The 22,206-nt window shown below is 66.1% G+C and overlaps 7 protein-coding genes across 7 annotated transcripts in view; 3 read left to right on the top strand and 4 right to left on the bottom strand.

The window, feature by feature from the left end:
- The window catches only part of EMIHUDRAFT_451663 (hypothetical protein), a gene marked incomplete at its 3' end in the record, with an annotated part of 6,443 nt that extends 5,848 nt beyond the window's left edge, over nucleotides 1-595 (bottom strand). Inside the window, exons 1-2 of the mRNA XM_005768037.1 lie at nucleotides 313-595; nucleotides 1-238 (exon numbers count right to left, since the gene is read on the bottom strand). Coding sequence (XP_005768094.1) covers nucleotides 1-238; nucleotides 313-515 — 441 coding nt within the window. The 5' untranslated portion in view covers nucleotides 516-595. The remainder of the gene's footprint in view (nucleotides 239-312) is intronic.
- Nucleotides 596-1,355: 760 nt separating this feature from the next.
- On the bottom strand, nucleotides 1,356-5,376 carry EMIHUDRAFT_451662 (hypothetical protein; the record flags this gene model as incomplete). The annotated part of the gene is made up of 3 exons (XM_005768036.1): nucleotides 1,356-1,758; nucleotides 1,839-1,970; nucleotides 4,822-5,376. 3 exons carry the CDS (start codon nucleotides 5,374-5,376, stop codon nucleotides 1,444-1,446), a joined length of 1,002 nt encoding a protein of 333 aa, XP_005768093.1. The 3' UTR covers nucleotides 1,356-1,443.
- A 2,019-nt stretch (nucleotides 5,377-7,395) lies between these two features.
- On the bottom strand, nucleotides 7,396-8,744 carry EMIHUDRAFT_211218 (hypothetical protein; the record flags this gene model as incomplete). The annotated part of the gene is made up of 4 exons (XM_005768035.1): nucleotides 7,396-7,429; nucleotides 7,616-7,764; nucleotides 8,195-8,253; nucleotides 8,291-8,744. 4 exons carry the CDS (start codon nucleotides 8,742-8,744, stop codon nucleotides 7,396-7,398), a joined length of 696 nt encoding a protein of 231 aa, XP_005768092.1.
- Nucleotides 8,745-9,913: 1,169 nt separating this feature from the next.
- Nucleotides 9,914-10,509, top strand: EMIHUDRAFT_103178 (hypothetical protein; the record flags this gene model as incomplete). Its single annotated transcript, XM_005768034.1, has 2 exons — nucleotides 9,914-9,973; nucleotides 10,027-10,509. 2 exons carry the CDS (start codon nucleotides 9,914-9,916, stop codon nucleotides 10,507-10,509), a joined length of 543 nt encoding a protein of 180 aa, XP_005768091.1.
- A 4,182-nt stretch (nucleotides 10,510-14,691) lies between these two features.
- On the top strand, nucleotides 14,692-15,259 carry EMIHUDRAFT_59254 (hypothetical protein; the record flags this gene model as incomplete). The annotated part of the gene is made up of 2 exons (XM_005768033.1): nucleotides 14,692-14,814; nucleotides 15,182-15,259. Coding segments are annotated over 2 exons (201 nt in total), but the record flags the coding sequence as incomplete, so codon positions are not given.
- Nucleotides 15,260-18,507: 3,248 nt separating this feature from the next.
- On the bottom strand, nucleotides 18,508-19,093 carry EMIHUDRAFT_211214 (hypothetical protein; the record flags this gene model as incomplete). The annotated part of the gene is made up of 3 exons (XM_005768032.1): nucleotides 18,508-18,663; nucleotides 18,735-18,997; nucleotides 19,087-19,093. 3 exons carry the CDS (start codon nucleotides 19,091-19,093, stop codon nucleotides 18,508-18,510), a joined length of 426 nt encoding a protein of 141 aa, XP_005768089.1.
- A 1,790-nt stretch (nucleotides 19,094-20,883) lies between these two features.
- Nucleotides 20,884-22,206, top strand: part of EMIHUDRAFT_416208 (hypothetical protein) — a gene marked incomplete at its 5' end in the record, with an annotated part of 2,123 nt that continues 800 nt past the window's right edge. The window contains 3 exons of the mRNA XM_005768031.1: nucleotides 20,884-20,997; nucleotides 21,213-21,338; nucleotides 21,623-21,690. Of these exons, the coding sequence (XP_005768088.1) occupies nucleotides 20,884-20,997; nucleotides 21,213-21,338; nucleotides 21,623-21,690 (308 nt within the window). The remainder of the gene's footprint in view (nucleotides 20,998-21,212; nucleotides 21,339-21,622; nucleotides 21,691-22,206) is intronic.

Genomic DNA, 22,206 nt, shown 5'->3' with positions numbered 1-22,206 from the left:
ACAGAAGCACGGTGAGCTCGGCGCCGCACAGCGCGAGCATAGGTGCGGCGCTCCAGTCGCCCCACCCTTCCATGCCCACCACGCCGCCCGCCACCCGCGCGCCGCCGCCGCCGCCGCCGCCGCCGCCGGAAGCGAGCGTGCCGCTGGCTGCGCTCGGCTGCGGCCAGAGCGAGGCGGCCGGGGCGGCGCTCTCCTCGAGCAGCGAGAGCACGTCGAGCTGGCGGGCGGCACAGCGCGCCTACAAGGGCGGGGCGAGGCGCGTGCTATCAACGGCTAACGCAAGACAACGCGCAACGGCCCGGGGTAGGGCGCCTCCAGCCACCGGTGGAGCGAGACGGCAGGAGCGCAGCCGACGCCGCCGTCGCTTCTCTGCCGACGGAGCGTGCGGCGCACGCGCGTCTCCGCAGACACGATGGCGCTCGCTGAGACATCGCCGCCGCCGCCGCCGCCGCCGCCGCCGCCGCCGCCGCCGCCACTGTCACCACCGCCATCGTTGCTGCCGCCGCCGGTGGCATCGCCACGTCCGTCCGGGAAGACGCGCGTGACGTGCTGCTGCCTGCGCGCCCGCCGCCTCTCCCTCCAGTCGTCGGGGCGAGGCGGCCGCTCGCCTTCGCCTCCCGCCCGGCCGATGCCGGTGGCGGCGGCGAGGCGTCCGCCTCCACCCTCGCGCAGACTCGGGTGTGAGCGCTGCCGCTGTGGGAGAGGGAGCGAGGCGCGCGCCGCGGCGTCGGAGCGGTAGAGCTTGGAGAGCGCGCGCAGGCACCGCTGCGCGTCGAGGATGCACGGCGCGGTGGAGAGCAGCGCGAGGCTCTGCGGGCCTTCGCCCGACGGCGGCCCGTTTCCGGCCGGAGGGGTGACCACCGAGAGGAAGAGGCGCGTGCCGCTGGCGGAGAGCACATTGCAGGTGAAGCTTCCAAGAGCGCCGCCCGCGCTCTCGTCGGCGGTGCAGAAGGCGGTCACCTTGGGCGGGAGCGGGAGGGCGCCGGGAGCATCCTCGGGAGGGAAGCGGTACAGCACGACGCGCCGGCCGCCCGACGTGCCGCACACGAAGAGGACCCGCTGGCTGGCTGGCCGCGTTTCGAGCATGAATCAAACGCGTTTGGGCTGGCTGTTACCAAAATGATACGAAAAAAAGGCGCGCAGAACGAGTCTGCGGCGCCCGATTCGCGGTTGGGACGAGTGCGCGACGCGGACGAACCGCTCAATGTGGCCGGCAGCTCGTTCTGCCGGCGGGGTTGGTTGGGGAGGACCGGCACGGGGAAGGCCGACCTCCCCGGAGGGGTCGCCCCCTGGAGGGGCCCCGAGAAGTAAACTCTTTTTTTAGTTTTTAGAGTGCGGTGTGTGTAAAACCGTATATATGCATGTGCATGCATTTCGATAAAAAAAATGGACCCAACGCCCCGACTCGTGGTGACGAACCGGCGTGCATTCGCCACGCACGCGCTATCCGCCGTTCTGTGCGCATGCCTCAGGCGCCGGCGGCCCGTTGCGCGAATAGCCCGCCCGTCGGCGCGCAACCTTCTCCTGCAGCTCTGGGTGGAGGACGGGCGCAACGGGCCTGTCCGCCGCTGCGCCGCCGCCGCCGCATCTCCGCTCAAAAATAGTGCGGCGCAAGTCCGGCACCGCCGCTTCCTCGCCGGCGGGAGAGGGTTCGGCGCCGCTCGTCGTCGCCTCGGCGGAGCCGTCGGCCGACCGGATCATGGTGACGCACCAGCGCGACCAGCGCGCCGCCATGCGCTGCTCGCACGCGCCGACCACCTAAGGCACCGGCACGGGCGGCTGGGAGGGGCGTGTGGCCTCTGCCTGCCTCGGCGGCCTCCTCGTCCCCGCGGAGGCACCTCGAGCGTCGGGTGAGGCGGGAGGAGGGCAAGCGACTCGGCGAGGGGGAGGGTGCACGGCAGCAGGAAGACCAGCCGCCCGCCCGGGACGAGAGAGGCCGTGGCGAGGGAGAAGAGGTCGGCGAGGATCGCCTGGAAAGAGACAGGTACGCGCGTATAAAAAGACGTGTTCCTCTGTTTTGAAGCGGTCGGCGAGGGTCGCCTGAAAAGAGACAGTACGCGCGTGAAAACAGAAATATGATGACCTTCCGTCTTGAAGAGGTTGGCGAAGATCGCCTCGAGCGGCGCGGCCGCCGTGCGGGGGACGTGCGAGGCGAGCTGCGCCTGTGGACGTGTCCCGGACGTGTCGTGGACGTGTCGTGGACATGCCTCGAGGGACGTGCGAGGCGAGCTGCGCCTCCTCGAGAGTTCGCTGTCTAGGAAGTGTCTAGGAAGTGTCTAGGAAGTGTCTAGGAGGTGTCTAGGAGGTGTCTAGGAGGTGTCTAGGAGGTGTCTAGGAGGTGTCTAGGAGGTGTCTAGGAGGTGTCTAGGAGGTGTCTAGGAAGTGTCGCCTCCTCGAGGGTTCGCTCGGAGAGCGGAGCGTCGTCGAGCGTCGCCGATCGCTCGCGGATGCCGTAGGGCGGGTCGGTGATGATGGCGTCAAGGAAGGGACGCGGCCGCCTGCGGACGTGTCCCGGACACGTCAGCGACGTGCCATGGACTGTCATGGACGTGTCAAAGAGGGGACGCGACCGCCCTCCGCACCCGACGGGCGGCGTCTAGGAGGTGTCTAGGAAGTGTCTAGGAGGCGTCTAGGAAGTGTCTAGGAGGTGTCTAGGAGGTGTCTAGGAGGTGTCTAGGAGGTGTCTAGGAGGTGTCTAGGAAGTGTCTAGGAGGTGTCTAGGAGGTGTCTAGGAAGTGCACCCGACGGGCGGCGCGCGGGACGTGCGCAGCGGGCAGCCGGCGCGCCCCGAGTCGGCATGGACGAGACCGAGAAGGGGGGGCAGCCCGTACTGCTCGAAGGTGAGGCCGATCGACTGCCTCTTCGGCTGAGTCGCCTTGGAAGGGCCAGATCGGGACCGCACCGCGCCGCGAAGCACCGGGGCGTACAGGTCGGAGCCGAGCACGCGTGCGCCAAAGGCGGCGGCGCCGACGAGGCAGCTCGCGGTGCCTACGGACATGTCCCGGACGTGTCATGGACGGGTCATGGACGTGTCAGCAGCAGCGAGTAGTCCATCAGCCTACGGACATGTCCCGGACGTGTCATGGACGTGTCATGGACGTGTCAGCAGCAGCGAGTAGTCCATCAGCCTACGGACATGTCCCGGACATGTCCCGGACGTGTCATGGACGTGTCAAAGGTCGAGGCGGCTCGCGGCTCCGCAGAACGGGTCGAAGACGAGCTGCGAGGGCCCGCACCTCGCCAGGTTGGCCATCACGAGCGAGAGCTCCTAATTAATGAGTTAATTCGCTGGTTGATTCGGTCATTAAATCCAGGTTGGCCATCACGAGCGAGAGCTCCTAATTAATGAGTTAATTCGCTGGTGAATTCGTTCATTAAATCCAGGTTGGCCATCACGAGCGAGAGCTCCTAATTAATGAGTTAATTCGCTGGTTGATTCGGTCATTAAATCCAGGTTGGCCATCACGAGCGAGAGCTCCTAATTAATGAGTTAATTCGCTGGTTAATTCGTTCATTAAATCCAGGTTGGCCATCACGAGCGAGAGCTCCTAATTAATGAGTTAATTCGCTGGTTGATTCGGTCATGAAATCCAGGTTGGCCATCACGAGCGAGAGCTCCTAATTAATGAGTTAATTCGCTGGTTAATTCGGTCATTAAATCCAGGTTGGCCATCACGAGCGAGAGCTCCTAATTAATGAGTTAATTCGCTGGTTGATTCGGTCATTAAATCCAGGTTGGCCATCACGAGCGAGAGCTCCTAATTAATGAGTTAATTCGCTGGTTGATTCGGTCATTAAATCCAGGTTGGCCATCACGAGCGAGAGCTCCTAATTAATGAGTTAATTCGCTGGTTGATTCGGTCATTAAATCCAGGTTGGCCATCACGAGCGAGAGCTCCTAATTAATGAGTTAATTCGCTCGTCAATTCGTTCATTAAATCCAGGTTGGCCATCACGAGCGAGAGCTCCTAATTAATGAGTTAATTCGCTGGTTGATTCGTTCATTAAATCCAGGTTGGCCATCACGAGCGAGAGCTCCTAATTAATGAGTTAATTCGCTGGTTGATTCGTTCATTAAATCCAGGTTGGCCATCACGAGCGAGAGCTCCTAATTAATGAGTTAATTCGCTGGTTAATTCGTTCATTAAATCCAGGTTGGCCATCACGAGCGAGAGCTCCTAATTAATGAGTTAATTCGCTCGTCAATTCGTTCATTAAATCCAGGTTGGCCATCACGAGCGAGAGCTCCTAATTAATGAGTTAATTAGCTGGTTGATTCGTTCATTAAATCCAGGTTGGCCATCACGAGCGAGAGCTCCTAATTAATGAGTTAATTCGCTGGTTGATTCGTTCATTAAATCCAGGTTGGCCATCACGAGCGAGAGCTCCGCGTCGAGGGAGGTGGTGCCAATGTAGTTCCGCCGCTTGAGGTCGAGTCGACCGACCAGCTCCCGCTGCCCAACGCCAACCTTTGGGGGGGGAGGACGGGGGGGCGGGGGGCTTGGCATCGGCTCGTCGGCTGCCGCGGCTCACACCCGTCCGGAGCCAGCCCCATCTTCCCAAGTGTGGCTGCCAAGGTAGCAGTGCGGGGCGTGCGCAAGCCTCGAGCCCAAAGTAGAAGCGGAAGGCAGCCGCGGCGGGCCCGCCGCCGCCGCCGCCGCCACCGCCGCCGCCGCCGCCGCCACCACCACCACCGCCGCCGCCGCCGTCACCGCCGCCCTCACCGCCGCCCTCACCGCCGCGGTCACCGCCGCGGCCACCGCCGCCGCCGCCCGCGCCCGCCGCCGCGTCGCCGGCAGTCCCACCAGCAGCAGGACCGACAAAGTCCACGAGCAGGACGAGCGTGTAGTCGGGCGACTTGAGCCGCACTTTGCCGCGAGGAGAGAGCAGCTTGGCGAGGCGCGTGATCAGCTCGAGGCGGTCCGGCTCGCTCGCGCTCCCGCCGTACCCGTCCACCACCACCTTGAAGCTCGACCCCTCGCGCAGGTACGGCGCGTACACCTCGGCCGGGCACGCGCGGAGCCGCCCCTCCAGCTCGGCAATCGAGGCGCCGCTCGCCCACACCTCGACGAAGCGCTTGACGAGCACCGCGCGCGCCGCGACTCGCGCTAGGCCGGCGGAGCCGCTGGAGCAGCTCACGGGGAGGTAGACGCCGCCCGCGCCGGCAGAGAGCTCGTCGATGTCGGCGTCGGTCGCAGAGACGTCAACGCCAACCGCCTCGGCCGCCGCGAGCAGCTCTGGCACGCGAAAGTCGAGCCACTCGTGCACAAAGTGGCAGAGGTGGCTGACGCTGGATGCCACGGTCGTAGCCACGGTCGTTGCCGACGTGGGCGGCTCCAAGGCCCGAGTGTCTATAGACGGAGGCATGGCAGACATGGTCACCCCACGGGAGCGACTCCAGAAGAAAATACCTCTGCGGGTCGTAGGTCTCGGACTAGCACACAGTCCGACCCTGTCCTTAGCTAGGGTGTGTTTCGTTACCTAAGACGGTGGAAACCACACCGTCAAGTGGACCCGTGGGATTCGGTCAGGCTGCGGGAGGCAGGGGCGAGGCCAGGAGGGGCTGCCGGAGTGCACGACCCAGCCTGCGATTCCTCGCACCCACGGCCAGCCGGGAGGGCTGCTCCCCGGGAGTACGCCAGCCCGGGAGGGTCGCAAAGCCGGGAGGGCGCAGGGGCGTCGCCTCGAGCGGCGTCCAGGCGCCAACTCGGCTGCCCCCGTTAGCTGCCCACGAGGATGACCGCTCCAGCCGCCCGTCGATAGGCCGATGGCGGCGGGTCATCGGCCCACCCGGCCCTGGCGCGTTCCGGGGGGGACACCCGTGTGGTGAGGTACTCGACGTGTTCGCCCCTCCTCATCACCTTTCCCGATAGCGGGCACGCGGCGAGAGCGGCGCGGAGTCGCTCGTCGGCGGCGCGCTTGGCTTCGGCGAGGGTTTCGGCGTAGGCGACACCCTCGGCCTCGGCGAGGGTTTCGGCGTAGGCGACACCCTCGGCCTCGGTCCCGGTGGGGCCGTCCCCGTCCTCGTCGGAGCGAAACTCCCTCCCGTGCTCCGGCCCCGTCGGCGGTGGGTAGGCGGGCGTCTGGGCGATGGGGTCGGGTGGCCCTGCGGGGGCGGCGTCGCCCGGCACATGCGCGGACGCCGCGCCCGCTTGCTCGCTCGGCATCGCCGCGTCCTCGTGGTCCACGCTGCCCGGCGCCAGGCTCGCGTGCGTGCTCGAGCTGCCAGCGGCACTAGGGTCAGGGCGGGGCGACGGGCGTGGCCCACTGATGCGGACCACCTCCACATCCTCCCTCTCGTAGCGGCCGCCGGCAAACGTAGGTATCGTAGTGTGCAGCTGCTCCGGGTTTGCCGAATTCAGGAGTCTCCATGCAACATGCCATGAGCCGTCGACCGGCTCGACGGGGCCGCCGCACCAGTCCCCCAGGCAATATTGTACCTTCGAGGACCACAGCTCGCCGCAAGCGCGGCAGCGCATGTCGCTGCCATCTTGCCAATGGTACACCTCGTGCTCGTCCCAGGTCTCGTCGAGGATCCAGTGGCACGTCGGGCACTGGATGGTGCCGGCGGGGATGTGGCCCTCGCCACAGCGGGTACACGTGCCGCGATACGACGTGAAGCCGCCTCTGGCTGAGGGGCACGATCACGGAGTAGACGTCTTCGACGTTCGCGTCCTGCGCGCGCGCGCAATGGGGGGGATTGACTCTCACAATGCCGGCTCTGCGGCGCCCGCCGCCATTGGGGGGGATGCGATCACCCCCCATGGGTGCCCTCTTTCTAGTCATTCTAGTGAATGAATTGACTCGTCCCAGTGGATGTGTCCGATTTCCGACGTCCCTGTCAAAATGTGCGTGACGTCCGATCCTTTGTAATCGTCTAGAGACGCTGGATACATGAGCACGGAGCCGGCCGCTCCCGGCCCCACGCTGCGCCCACGGCCCGCGCGGCCGGCGCAGCCGCCCGGGAGCTCAGGCGCTACCGCTCCGCTTGCGCACTTCCACATGGTCCCTCGCGGGTCCCTGCTGCTCCTAATCTCTTCGTACCCCATCCTCCTGCTGATCTAAAGTGCTCCAAGTTAAGTTTATCATAATACATAACATCCACCTCAAAAAACAAGAGAGAAACGACAGACGTGCGTGAGAGGAGATCGCCCGACGGCTCGCCGAGATGGGCCATACACGCATACCGAGGCAAGCCAGCACACACGGCTAAAGAAATCATGGCGGGCCGCCTAGGCCCTTGGATCGGAGGTAGAGTCGGTGGAGCCTTGCTTCTCCGCCGCCCCTTCTCTCGCCGCCCCAGCCTCCGCCCCAGCTGGTCCCGTTGCCGCCGCCGGCTCCGCCGCCACTGCCTCAGCCGCCGCCGCCGGCTCCGCCGCCGCCACCTCTGGCGCCTCAGATCCGCTGGCGAACCGCAGCGGCGCTCCCTCTGCGCCGCCCGCCGCGGCGACGAAGCCGCACCTGTGAGCAGAGGGGGAGAAGAAGAAAAATCAGCGCGGCTGTGAGCAGAGAGGGGCTGACGCGGTGAGGCGTGGAACGGGGGGGGGGGGGGGGGAGGAGGATATCGGCTGCATCTCGGCGGCGTCTCGCAAGTTTCTCGGAGGGAGCTCGGCACCGCTCGTAGAAGGCAGCTCCGTCGGCCTGGTAGGCGGGGTGCAACCTCACGTCGGCCACGCCCGCGGCACGCGCGCGCTGCGCAATGTCAGCGAGCAGCACTGCCTCCGCCGCCTCTCCGAGCTCGAGGTACTGCGGGTTGACAACAACCTAATTTCGGGTAATCTCGGGTAATCTCGGGTAAGCTCGAGGTACTGCAAGAGACGCCGTGAGCCGTGAGCTGCGGGAAGCTCGCTCCTCCTTGGGCGCCCTCCTCCTCTCCTCTCTTCTCCCTTTTTCTCCCCTTTTCTCCTTTTTTCTCCCCCCCCTTTTCCCCCGCCCCCCCTCCCCTTTCCCCCCCCCCCCCCGCCCCTCTCCCCCCCTCTCCCTCTTCACAGCGGCGCGCTGTGACCAGGCGCACTCCGACTTTGCGGCGCACGTGGGCAGCGTCCACTGCAGTGCCTCTCGGAGCCGGAGGACGGACGAGGGCGAACGAGGGCGAGGAGGTGGAGGCGGCGAGAGAGCCGAGATGGAGCCGAGGGATAGCCGAGATTCGTCCGAGCTGCAGCCGAGCTGTCGCCGGCACCGCGTCGATCGAGACGTGGTCCTCCCACTGCGAGACGAAGGCGATTGCGGAGCCGCGGCCGGCGGAGATTGCGGCTGCGCGGGCGGAGAGGGAGGGAGGGTGCGTGCGCACAGCCCCCAGCACGGTGCGCAATGCCGAAGGCCAGGTGAGGGTGTCCGCGAGGGGAGCCCCACGGCGGCTCGCCTCGGAGGGATGTGCGCGAGAGCGTCTCAGCCTGCGACTTGTGCGGCTCCTCCAGCGTCTCAAACGAAAGCGAGCCCTTCTCACACAGCCCGAGGATCATCGCCGTCGACTTGACGCGCGGTAGCGTCTCGGCCAGCTGCTTCAGCTTGAGCGCTCGCTCGCCGATCGCCTCGTCCTGCGGCCCGCGAAAGCCAGCAGCGCGCAGGTCGCGGGACGCCTTCTCCCAGGCCGCCAGCAGACCGATGGACTGCGCTGGCTGCAGCTGCCGGAGCATGTATTCGGTTGCCGGGAGCACGGCGGCGGCGGGGGGGCAGCAGCGAGCGACCCGCGCCGTTCCGCTGGTGTGCAGCAGCGCCGCGGCGAAGGTGAAGGCAGCGAGCATATACACACACACAAAGGGGCAAACCCCGGAAAGCTGCCGGAAAGTACCTGGTAGGCGGCGCGCGCTGCGGCGGAGGCCGCGGCTGGGGCCACGGCGGAGGCGGCGGCAGGCCGGGCTAGCGAGTCGGAGGGCTGGGCGGGCGTCGGCGACTACGTGCTCCATGACGGCGCCCTCGCCGAGGTGCTGGCTGTCCAGGACGAGGACGACGCCTTCGGTTACTGGACCGTCACGTGTTCAACGACGTTGAACAGTGTTCAACCACGGCGCTGTTCACAGCGCGCGCGAACGGCCGTTCTGCGAGTCCAGCTCCGCTGGACTTTTGTAAAGCATGCTTGTGGCAAGTTATAGACGCTAGTATCGACCTCATTGCTTTGGCGGCGACAAGCGCCGTCTCTGCGGCGAGTGTCGCGGAGGAGCAAGGGCCGTTTGGCGGTGGTGCCAAAGAACGGCGCGGCGGCGGCGCAAGCGGCACGTTCGGTCGCGCGTGACCCGAGGCTGCCGTCTTGGATGCAGCCTTCGCGTCTACCTGGACCGCCGGGCCCGCGCATTGCGCTTTGTGCTGCGGCGTTTCGGCCTGCTGCTGCCGGGCCGCGGCTTCTTCGGCTCTGTCGCGGGGCTCCTGGCTGCGGAGCAGACCATCCCAAGAGCGCGTTTGCTGCCTCGAGCCAGCATGGCGGTCTTGTGGCGTGCTCCTGCTCGACGGTTACAGCTGTTTGCGCTCCCGCTTGGTGTCTCTAACGGCATTTCTTTTTAAAAACAGATTGTCAGAACAGGCAAACTTGGACTCGAAGTTGAAAGTTGAAGTTTGTGTCAGAACGGGGACCAAGTTTGTGTCAGAACAAGGCCTACGCCTCAACGTGAGAGTGTCGCCTTGGCGCTTGGGAGGACGTGTTGTGTGTGTTGAGTCCGTCCGTGGCTCGGAGGGAGACTTCAAGACAGGAAGAGGGAAGGAGCGGGGCAACTGGGAATGTCAGAGCCCCTGAGCTGTGAAGAGAGGGGAGGATTTTGCGCTGTTGTCAGAACGTTGTCAGAACGTTGTCAGAACACTGTCAGAACGCTGTCAGAACGCTGTCAGAACGGCCAGGTCTCTGTCAGAACATCTGTGGGAGCTCCACAAACCAGGTTCCGTGAGCTCGTTGACGCGCGCCTGCGCCACCTCGAGCTTCTCGATGAGCTGCAGCAGCGGCTCGGCGGGCATGAGCGACTTGCGCGCCTCCTTGACCGCGCACGTGTAGTACCCGAGCGCCTGGACGGCCGACTCGAGCGCCTCGTGCGCCTCCAGGCCGCGGCGGCGGCGCCGGCGTTGACCAAGAGCGCTAGGAAGCGGCTCAAGGAGAAGGCGAGGAAGGGGCGGCGCGCTGCAGAGGCGGCGGGCGAGCCGGAGGTGGCGCCATCGCCGGCGCCGCCGCCGGTGTTCAAGACGCTCAGGGAGAAGAAGGCGGCTCAGGCGTCAGCGGAGGGCTGGGCGGCGGAGGTGGCGAGGGCCGAGGAGCTCTACGAGGAGCTGCGCGAGCGCGCGCCCCAGCACTGCCGCCGTGGCGGCAAGTGGGCGCGCGAGAAGTTCGTGATGGCGGTGCAGGGAGAGTTCCCGCGCGCGCGAGGGGCAGGCGTTCCCAAGGGGACGGTCCTGTGCCTCGGCAGGGTGCTCGACGCGCACGATGAGCAGGATGACGCGGAGGGTGGGCACCGGGACTGGGAGGAGGACCCGCTCGGGTTCGACACCAACCCGATGCTGCTCCGCGCCATGTGCATGGCGTTCGAGTGAACGCCGTGCAGGCAGCCTGTGCCTTTTGGTGTACCCCGTTTGTACCGCGTCCTGTGCCCCCGAGTTCATTTAAGGTGGCAGTCCGGGTTTTGAGACGGGTGTCGTCCCGCACGATGGCATCACGCTCGCACATGTCGAGCGCCGCCACGGCGGCGAGACGCCTTCTCCGCCACCGCGGCGCCGGCCACAGGCCAGCGCTAGGCAGCTGCCGGCCACACCGGGCCGGATTTGCCGGTACCCGTCGCCGCACACTCCTACGTCCACGCCGCTGTGACGTCTGGCGACGAGGCGCCGGCCGCCAAGCTTCATCGCCAACGTGGTCGCTCGCTGGTCCTCTCGGCTCGGCCACGCGTCGGCCCAGCTCACACGAGCTCCAGACAGCCACCAGTCGCCACGCGCAAAGCGTACGGGTCGCCGGCTCCCTGTTGTGCTCTCACGCTGGCCGGCGTAAAACTGTACTGGCAGTTGTCAAGCCGTACCCGTCGCGTTTCGAAAGGGAGCCCTCAATCGACGCGTCTACACGCACCGTGCCACCGCTCTCCACAACTGCTACCGTGGACATCAAGCTCCTCGACTCGATCTGCGGCTACGACGGCGCTCTAGCTGCTGGCTCTCGCGGGTGTCTGGCGACCCGCTCAGGCTTGCGAAACGGCCGGCCGCGGCGACGTGTTTCGAGCTCGCTGGCCTTCTCCGCGCGGCTGGGCCCGCCCCTAGTCGGGGCCGACCCGCCCAGTCACTGGGCAGCGCGTGCGCCGTCATCCTGGACGACGGTGTGCCGATGCATCCGGGAGGCTCCGCGGGGCTGCTCTAGCAGCCTCGGGAGGGTCGAAAATCGAAGCCGGAGCGGCGGACCACGGAAGCTCCACGGACGGTGAGGCGGGCTGTGGTTGGCCGCCCCTGACCAGGTGAGGGAGTGGCGCCCCGGGAGTGCCGCTCCGGCGACGTCTGTGGCCTCCACGGCACTGTGACCGCGGTGCTCGCTCTCGCGGCCGTCTCACGACCCGCTCGAGACGAAAACCGGAGCGGACGGTGCGACGAACCTCGAGTGGTGATGGTCTTCTCCGCCCGGCTGGGCGCGCCCCTAGTCGGGGCCGACCCGCCCAGTCACTGGGCAGCGCGTGCGCCGGCGTTCTGGACGACGGTGTGCCGGTGCATCCGGGAGGCTCCGCGGGGCTGCTCTAGCAGCCTCGGGAGGGTCGAAAATCGAAGCCGAAGCGGCGGACCACGGAAGCTCCACGGACGGTGAGGCGGGCTGTGGTTGCCCCCCCCTGACCGGGTGAGGGAGTGGCGCCCCGGGAGTGCCGCTCCGGCGACGTCTGTGGCCTCCAAGGTACCGTGACCGCGCCGGCCTCGAACGGGAGGCTCTTTCGGAGCCGTCGGCCTCCGAAACCGTCGCGTTGCTGCGCCTGGACGGCTTCGCTGCTCGCCAAACCCGTCGGCACCGTTCATATACACATGAATTGTGAGTGAACGCGCATTTTTTGGCGATTTCATTCGCATATGCCGAAATGTTAGTTTCGATCTAGTCCTCACAAACACAATACAGAGGCCTCCTAGCACGGAGAAGCGACTAAGAGTCGCCGACGTGCGAATGAAATCGCCGAAAAATACGCCCGGAATCACAATTGATCCCGTCGACAAGGCGCCCCAATCGCGGAGGTCTGGCGCGGGCGTGGAGGCGAGCATCGACGCCTCGACGGTTGCTCTTCAGAGGCCGAAAACAGGCGCCTGAAAAAGGAGAGAACGCGAGACTGATCACGCGCGCGGAAAAGCCCGAGGGGCGAATCTAAAGTGCCGAGGCGCTTGCTAATCACCCCAGCTAGGGCCACGGAGGCGCTCGCGGCAGGTCTCCGCGCGCGCGCTGGCCGGTGGCAGCTGATCTCGGGCGGCGGGCGGCGGGAATGGGCTCGGGCGGCACCTTTTGCCCTCAAAAGTCGTTCGAGAGTACCGGGTCGCGGCGGGAACGCGCCCATCCGCTCGATGGGTGTCAGGAGTCGATCGCCTGCGCCAGGAGCGAGCACGGGAGTCGTCGCGATGGGAGTCGTAGCGGCGTGGCGCTCGGCTTCGAGAGAGCGACGTGGGCGCGGCGGCGCGGGCGGCCGGTGGGGCGCGTGAGGTCCGCACCTTCGCGACGGGCAGGCTCGATACGGCCGCTGGCCGGGGCGGCCGCTCGACCGGCCGCCGCGGTCGTTCCGGCGGCGGCGTCGGCGTCGGCGTCGCGAGCGAACTGGCTCGCATTCGACGAGCGACCCTCTTCACAGAACCCGGACTTCCACCTTAATATCAGGACCCGCTCGGGTTCGACACCAACCCGGGGCTGCTCCGCGCCATGTGCATGGCGTTCGAGTGAACGCCGGTATGATGCACATACTCGCCACCGCGCTCTCTGGCACCACTCGGCCCTCGAACCGGGTCGGTGGCTCGCCGCTCATCCCCCTCTCAGACCCGCGCAACGCTCAACGAGCCGGCCCGGAGCAGATCCACCTCACCGGCGCGAGCGTCGACAGCATTCACGTGACTTGGTCCGACAACGACACCTCCACCGCTCCGTCCGTGGTCGAGGTTCGAGCGGTCTCTGATGCCGCTTCGTGGACGGCGGTGCCGGGTCCGAGTGGGTCCGTGTACTCGGCATTGCAGGCAGCGGACGCTTGCCCCGGAGGCTACACCGACCCGTCCTGCATCTACACGTCGAGCGTGCTGCACTCGGTCCAGCTCACGCAGCTCGAGCCAGCGACCGAGTACGAGTACCGCGTCCGCAGCGCAGCAGGAAAGGTCCAGGAGAGGTCCTCGCGGTCGCTCCGCTTCACCACGCCGCCGGCTCGCTGGCTGTCTTGCGGCAGTGTGTGGTGCCGTGAGGGGCGCCGCCCCCAAAACTACGACCGTCATAACGTAGGCCGCGGGCTCGCCCGCCGTCCGGTTTGGCGTTGTCGCCGACCTGGGGCAGACAACCAACTCGAGCGCGACGGTGGCCGGGCTGCAGCAGGTGGCGGAGATATGGGGAGATATGGGGAGATATGGGGGCCGGGCTGCAGCAGGTGGCGGGGAACCAGGGGCGGCGTGAACCTCCCGCCGCGCAGTCGCGTGAGCCGAGCCCGTTTCGCAGGCGGCTGAGGACGGCTCGATCGACGCCATCCTACTGGGCGGAGACCTCTCGTACGCTGACGGCGAGATGCACCGAGATGCGCCGAGATGCGCCGAGATGCGCCGAGATGCGCCGAGATGCGCCGAGATGCACCGAGAGGCGCCGAGAGGCGCCGAGAGGGAGAGGCGCCGAGACGGGCTCACACGCTGGATCAGAGACCCTTCTCGGAACCTTCCCTCTGCAGGCGACCACCGGCGGTGGGACCGGCAGCCCGATTTCTTGTTTCCCGTGCCTGTGTTCCGACCGGTTCCTGTGCCCCGCCCAGGCGACCACCGCCGGTGGGACTCGTACGCGCGGCTGTTCGAGGGCCTGTGGGCGGGCGTGCCGGTGGCGCACGTCGGAGGGAACCACGAGGCGAGAGCTACTCAAACCCAACCCGGACCCTGACCCTTACCCTGACCCGTACCCTTACCCTTGCCCCAACCCTGACCCTGACCCTGACCCTGACCCCAACCCGAACCCTGACCCTCACCCTAGGTCAGCAGCGGGGGCGAGAACTGGCTGGCGTACTCGCGGCGGTACCCAAACGGCCACGCCGCCGCGCGGACCGTCTCCTTTCACAGTGAATCATTCATCGCGAAGCAGTTATTGGTAGGCCACGCCGCAGCGCAGTCCGACTCCTTCCTCTGGTACTCGCTCGAGGTATATCTCCCCACTCCCCCATATCTCCCCCACATCTCCGCCTTCCCGGCAGAGGTGGGTCCACCCTCCCCTACCCCAACGGTACCCGAACCCACCCTCCCCTACCCCACGGTACCCGAACCCACCCAGCCTTCCCGGGCGAGGTGGAGTGCTCACCTCCCTGCACCGACCCTTGCACTTTGAGTGTGCCGTGCCGGCTCCAGCCCGTGTGGGGATGCGAGGGCTGCCTGGCCCTTGCCCCACCAGGAAAGTGACCCTCCCTTCCTTCTCTCGAGGCGGGGCCGGCGCATGTGATGATGCTCTGCTCGTACGCCGCGAGCGGCCCAGGCTCGCCGCAGCATTAGTGGCTGACAGGTCCATGCCATGTCCTGGACATGTCCGGGACATGTCGTGCAGGCTCGCCGCAGCATGAGTGGCTCACGCGCGACCTTGCTTCGGTCGACCGCCGCCGCACGCCTTGGCTGATCGCAGTGCTGCACACGCCGTGGCGCGCCTCTCATGATATCTCCCCATATCTCCCCGTATCTCCCCGTATCTCCCAATACCTCCCCGTATCTCCCCGTACCTCCCCGTATTTCCCCATATCTCCCCATATCTCCCCACATCTCTCCATATCTCCCCGCGTCTCATGCCGTGACGCGCCTCCCACCGCCACGAGGAGCGGATAGATTGATGGGAAGGCGAAACACAGTCCGACCAGCGACAGGGACACCAACGCGGTATGGGTGGACGCTAGACGGGAGATGACGGTCACACAGGAGCGACGAGGAGCGGGGAGATATGGGGAGATATGGGGAGATATGGGGAGCTGCGCTCCTCGCGTGGTGAGAGCGACTCGGTGATGCCCCTTTGAGGTACACCTCCAACCGCCACCACCCGATGAGCGAGGGCGCGAGGATGCGAGAGGACCTCGAGCCCCTCCTCCTCGCCGCGGGAACAGACCTCGTCCTCAACGGCCGCGCGCACCCTCGACGAGCCCAGAACGAAGAAGCACGCCGGCAGATCGACTTCTTTTATTAGGCCGTGTGCGCCTCTACGAGCGGTCCCAGAAAAAGAGACATCACGCCACACTGTACTTCCTTCTTAGGCCACGTGCACGCCTACGAGCGGACCCACCCGGTCGCCCCCCCCCCCCCCCCGCGCGCCGCCGCCCGACACCGCAGGTCGCCCGCGGCGGCCTCGCCTCCCCGCCCGAGTCGGGCATCACGCACATCACCGTCGGAGACGGAGGCAACCGCGAGCACTTTGCGCGGCCGTGGGAGCCGCAACAGCCAGCGTGGTCTGCGCTGCGCGAGTACGCCTACGGCGGGGGGCACCTCCTAGGAGCCGTCTAGGACCCCTTCCAGGAACCTTCCTGGACCCTTCTAGGTACGCCTATGGATGGGGCACCCTCGAGCTCAACGAGAGCCACGCGGTGTGGACCTGGCGGCGGGAACGGCGACCCGTGACCCTCGTCCATGACGCGTCCATGACACGTCCACGACATGTCCAGGCTGCGGAACGACGACCCGTGGAACCCACCCGGCGGCCGCATCGGCGACTGCGCCGCCCCCCTCGCCCCGAGCGGAGGAAGTGGGCGATGGACGAGCGTGCCGACGGCTGATCGGACTTTACTAGGCGACCGCGCCGTCCTCGAGAGGAGGGCGGGCGGGCGGGGGGGGTCCCCCGCCCCCCCGCCCGCCCAGCTCGCCGCGGAGGCGGAGCCCTGCAAGCAGTACGCGGCACGGGCGGCATGCGACGCCGACGCGAGCTGCACGTGGTGCGACTGTGCGGCGGTGCCCTCCTCGTGCTGGGACCTCGCGTCGGCCAAGCGGCTCCCCCCGAGCGTGTATACGTGCGACTCCGCCCGCCACCCCCGCCCGCCGCCGCGGGGCGACGCGCCGGCAGCGCGGGCGTAGTAGGGGCTGAGGGAGGACCTAGTGCGGAATGCTGCTATGCTCGTTCGGGCAGTTTCTTTATCTTGGCTCTGGCGGTGCTGGGGGTTGGAGTGTGGAGACTGGCGTTTGTTCCGAGCCCTCGCCGGACGCCGCCGTGGGGCTCATCTAAGGCTGAGCCCTGCTGTCGAGGTGTCGAGGCCCGGTGTGGAGGGTGTCGAGCTGCTGTCGAGGGCGTCGAGCGGTTGTCGAGCGGTGTCGAGCGGTGTCGAGCGGTGTCGAGCGGTGTCGAGGTGTCGAGTTTGGCACCTTGACACGGACGAGCGTGGTACCAGCCTAGATGGTGTCGAGGGGTGTCGAGGGGTGTCGAGGGTGTCGAGTTGGCATGGGGTGTCGAGGTGTCGAGTTGGTGTCGAGGTTTGGTGTCGAGGTGTCGAGGCCAGGGCTCAGATCTAAGGGATAAGGGTACCCACAAAATATTAAATAACTCCGGCCTCCGGGCGTGCGCGTCGCCCGGGCGGAAGATTTGAAGATACCCCGTTTGCATCATTGGTCCTCGGAGGCGAAGCCTCGGCGAATATTACACTGTCTCCTCGAAGGCGGAGGAGAAGGCCTGCAAATGTTATACACCGTCCCCTCTCGACGTACGACGGTTTTCACTGAAACGCGTGAGCCGTGACGGCCCATGGTTACCAGCTTACCCCACGGGCCCATGGTGCCCACGCTCGCACACCACTTGCAGAGTGGCTCTTGCGCTCACCCCACGGCAGAGGCACGCCAGGCCCCGGGCAGCCGGCCGCCCCTCGCCTAAGCGCCGAAGCGGCCCCTAAGCGGGGGGTGCTCTTAGGATGCTTAGGCGCTTAGGCGGCCCTTGCAAGCGTGGCGTCGTCGTAATACAAGCGGCTCCGATGACACTCATGATGCCCCTGCTAGTGTCATCGCTCAGAGAGCAGCCTCACGCACGTTCACTGTCTACCACTGGCCCTGGTCGCACTAAGGGCGTCTACGCCCTTAGTCGCACACTGCCACTGAGCTGCGCTGGTGTGCGGAAACTCAGCATCAGGTCGAGAGTCGAGGAAGGTCGCGGAAGGTCGAGTCGAGGAAGAGAACACGATCAGGGGCGGGTCCGGTAGACCGGTCCGCGGCGCCATATGCGTGGCAAAGGACGCGAAAAGTGCCAACTGAAGCTTCCGCGCCTTGACTTCAGGTTGAGCTGTGATGATGCCCACACCAGCAGCAAAGGCGGGTTGGCGACCCCGCGGCCATCGCCGGCGCCGCAGCCGCCCTCTCCGCCGCCGCCCCCTCCGCCGTCGTCGTCACCTTGGGCTACATCACCCGCGCCGCCGTCGCGCACCGGCTCTCGTGCTCATTATCAACGGCGCCTCGAGTTGCAGGCCGACGGCACTAGCGGGGGGGAGCACTATCAAACGATTAGCCTAATAATGTACCCAGTTACTAGAGGGTACCTAATAACGTTAATATTAAGCTAAACAGTAGCCAAGGCCCCGCGTATTAGCTGGAACATAATTAACGATTGGAAGTGCGGTCACTGTGGTGAAGCAAATGAGCAGGCGGACATCGCTTCCAGGGAGGGGGGCGTGCTTCTGCTCACACCACATGCTAGGGGGGGGGTCCGACCCCCCCCAGAGGTATTACCACATGCTAGGGGGGGGGTCCTTGCCCCCCCCAGCACCTTCACCACATGCTAGGGGGGGGGTCGTGGCCGAGGACCCCCCCAGAGACTCGTGGTCAGACCCTCCGGGCCCTTGATTTTACGCCTCATTTCGCAGTATTTTCGAGAGGAAAATCATCCTTTGGAGCTACATTAGCCTTGAGACTGGTCAGATTCTCCAAGATATTGGTCTTTCAGCCACGATTTCACAATTTTGGGGGCAAAATCGGCTCTCTGGCGGCTATTCCTAGCCCACAAACTGCTGGGGGGTGCCCACCACATGCTAGGGGGGGGGTCCGACCCCCCCAGAGGCTTCACCACATGCTAGGGGGGGGGTCCCGACCCCCCCAGCGCCTTCACCACATGCTAGGGGGGGGGTGGCGCGTGAGCAGAAGCACGCCCCCCTCCCCCTGCTCAAAGGCGCAGTTGCGGGATGCCGACGCCAATGGGCGGGAGGCGGCGCGGCGTGCTCAACGTGCCACGGAGTACCAGCTTCGTCTCTAAAAATGCATTCGATTCGTACTCGAACGGCCTTCTGACTCCCAGCCGTTCTCTGAACATTTCATCGATTTGCTGCATGCTATAGATTACTGGCGTCCGTCGCCGTGCACAATCGGCCGTTGTCTGCACTTTTCGTCCTCGGATGCGGCGTGCTCGAAGCGATGGTTTTACTTATACGCCTTGCACGCAGGTTCTTGGCATGCCTGGCATCCCTTCGGCGTCTGCCATAGCGTGGAGTGGGAGTCGTCGCAGTCCCCCAGGCAGTCCTGCTTTGGGCAGCCCGCGGTGAAGTAGTACAACGCCAACGAGCGGCGCATGCGCCCCTGAGGCGCAGCGAGCGGCACCGGGTGCCCGTGATACGAAAAGTCGGTAGATGAAAAGACGACAAAACGACGAGGGATGGCAGGATGCGATGCCGACATGCCGTCATGTTGCGGTTCCAGAGCTCGAGGTGCCCGTCACATCTCGCCAGAGCATAAGCCCTTGGTGTGCAACGAGACGAGTTTTTCGCCATCGCCGCGAGCAGCAAGCCGCCCGCCGCAAACAGCCGGAGGCATCGCCACGGCACTGACTGCGCCGCGGTCCCGCACCCGTCGACGAAGCTCCCCCCGCGGAAGACCGCGCGTAGCGACGCCTTGACGATCGAGATGAGCGCGCCTGAAGCTCGCCCACCTACTGCCCCTGAGAGTTGGTTATGAGTGGGATCGGCTCCCCCCCTTGGGATCAAAGCTTCCACGACCTCACACCCAACATCACGGGTGGGATCAGAGAGAGACTCCACACTGGACACCGCCCGTGCACAGACTCCCTACCCATCGGATCGCACAGGGCCCCCTCGGAGCAGCCCACACACAATCACGCATCGGCAGAATTAGTGCCTGAGTCAGGCAGACAGCACAGACAAGGAGAGGAGAGAGAGGAGAGAGAGAGAGAGGGGAGAGGGGAGAGGGTGAGGGTGTGTGCACACGCGAGGAGAGCGAGGCGCGGGAGGGTGTCTGTGGTGGGTTGTAGTCATACTACGTGGTTACAACCACGCGCCCCTCAGGAGCTTAAGGTAGAGTGTAGCGTCCGAGACGCCTCGGTGCCTCCCACCGGCGTGAAGACCATCCGGTGGGATCTTTCCACCGCGCCCTCCGGGCTGAGTGGTCCCCGCGATAGCCCACCGTCCTCCGTCGCCCGGTCGAACCCCCTGCCTCCCTGTTGACCCCCCAGTCCTCGTACTCGACCATCAAATAAACTCAAAGGTCCACCACAGCCACCAGCCTCCACCTCCGCCGTCGAGCCGAGATCGCTGCCGCCCGCGACGCCGCCCGCCGCGTCGGATGCCCGCGACGCCCGCGTGGAGTCGAGTCGGAGAGCCGCGCCGCACCAGCAGCAGCATCTGCACCAGCAGCAGCACCAGCAGCAGCAGCAGCAGCAGAGAGAGGCGCCAATTTTGAGGTTGCCCGAGACAGCCTGGAGATGGCCCCGCGTTGTAGCCCCGGTGCCGGCGCCTCACATCTCAGCATCGAGGGGCCGGTTCCGCCGCGCAGTCGAGCAGCAGGAGCTCGGGCACAGCTTTGTCGACAAAGTAGGTTGAGCAAAATTTCGCCGAAGAAGCGGCACCAGCTGCACGCCGGGATGAATCCGCACCGATCCCATTGTTCGGAACCGCGACGGCGAGCCGCCGCGGGCCCACAGGAGGCTGGGAGCCGCGGCACCGGTCCGCGCCGCCAGCGGGGCGAGAGCACCAGCCTACAACCTGCCGACATGGCAGTTGCGACGGCGCTTTCACACACACACACACACACACACACACACACACACACACACACACACACACACACACACACACACACACACACACAGGTAGGTAGAAAGGTGAAGAACAGCCAGGCTCGGACTGGACACCAACGCGGTATGGGTGAACGCAAGACAGATGATGACGACACGCACGAGCGACACACAGACACAAACAAGCTCACAACACACAAGACACACAGCCAGCGGGCTGCCACACATCCTAGTGGGCGTACACATAACTCAAGGCCACATCCAGCCTCCCTGTCGCCCCCCCCAGCACTCCAAGGTGCCAAGAGACAAACAACAGCACAACAACACAGACAGGCGACAGGGGCGAACGTGTGAGACTAGAGCAGGCTTGCTCCGCCTCTAGCAATCTCGTCGCCGGCCGCAAGGTAGGTAGAACAACGAAGCCCCCCCCCCCCCCCCCCCCGGGGGTGGGGGGGGGGCGAGGCGTGGCCGCTCACGCGGCCCGATGGGGAGGAACGGGGCGAGCCCCCCTCCAACCCACCCGCGCTAGGTCTCGGGCGGCGAAGGGGTCACACCCGACGACCTCGGGAACTAGCCGGGGCAGTCGGAGAAGGGGCAACTCCGTGCACTGACGGTCGGCCGCCAGAAAACACGCCTGCGTGGATCGCGTCACACCAATCCTCGCTACCCAACGCGGCCAAAGGATATCCACCTCGAGAACCTCGAGAGGGGGGGGCGCTCTCTCAAAAAAAAAAGCGGATCCGAGCTCACAGGAGCTGTGCTGCGCCGCCATGAGAAGCACGCTCGCGCTGCTCGTCGCCTCCCTGTGCGGGGCGACCGCCTTCGTCGCTCCGGCGGCGGCGCCGCTGCAGTCAGTCTCGCGCTGCGCGTCCCCCGCCATGATTGTGCGCGCCGCCCGCCTCGCAGCCGAGAGCGCGTCGCCGCTTTGCCAGGCGGAGAGGGCGCCCGCGCCCCTCAACCCGTTCCTGTGGGAGCGATGCGCAGGGCCTGCCCCCGTGCTGTTTGCCCCTGCGAGCGTCCGACCCCGCCTAGCTCTCCCACGTCGGAACCTCGGCGGACGCTTGCTGACGTCTCGGGGCGCCCGACCCCTCCCCCACAGAGCCATGGCAAGGGGTTCCGCAAGCTGAACAAGCCTGCGGACCAGCGCAAGGCTCTGCTGCGCTCGCTCACGACCGAGCTGATCCGCCACGGCAAGATCCAGACGACGCTCGCGCGGTGCAAGGAGGTGCCTCCACCCTCCACCCTCCACGCCCCACGCCCCACGCCCCACGGCCCCACGGCCCCACGCCCCACGGCCCCACGCCGCCGCCCGCCGCCCCATCCACAGCCTCAGCTCCCCTGCTCTCACCTCCCCACCGCCACCCTCGCCGCCGCCCGCCGCCCGCCGCCTCCCCATCGCCCTCCCCCCTGACACACCCTCCCCTCCCTCGCCCCCCCGCCCCCCCCTCCCCGCGTTGCCATGCAGCCTTCTCTACGCCCCGCCCCATCCCCTCTCCCAAACCTCGCCAGGTCCGCAAGACGACAGACCACATGGTTACCCTCGCCAAGGACGGATCGCTGCACGCGCGCCGGCAGGCGAGCGGACAGCCGAAAACACCCCCCACACACGCCCCACACACCCCACCCCCCAGCCCCACCCCCCCCAAACCGCCACCCAAACCGCCACCCAAACCGCCGCTCCACACCCAAACCGCCCCCACCCCCGGAGAGGTTGCGCAGTCTAGCACAGAGAGGCGAGAGGGCAGCCTGGCCGCGACGGGACACCGCCACTCTGGCCGTCGCTCTGTCGCTCTGCCGCCACACACACACTCACACACCTCCTGGTCAAGCGACACACAGACGCAGCGAGACCTGCCAGCTCTGCCAGCTCTCGCATGCCTCGGTGCCGCGGTTCCGGCTCTGCAGATGGACACACACACACACACACACACACACACATACACACACACACACACACACACACACACCGCACTGGGCCTTGCACTGTCAATGCTGTGCCGGCTCCTCCCCTTGGACGCGGAGACGCGGAGACAGCCCAGCACCGTGTGTGTGTGGGTGTGTGTTGGAGAGAGATATGCCTCCCCCCCCCCCCC

Source organism: Emiliania huxleyi (assembly GCF_000372725.1).
Source record: "Emiliania huxleyi CCMP1516 unplaced genomic scaffold EMIHUscaffold_47, whole genome shotgun sequence".
NCBI classification, from domain to species: domain Eukaryota; phylum Haptophyta; order Isochrysidales; family Noelaerhabdaceae; genus Emiliania; species Emiliania huxleyi.
Note: the sequence above shows the minus strand (reverse complement) of the source record. Positions and strands in the feature narration are given on the sequence as shown.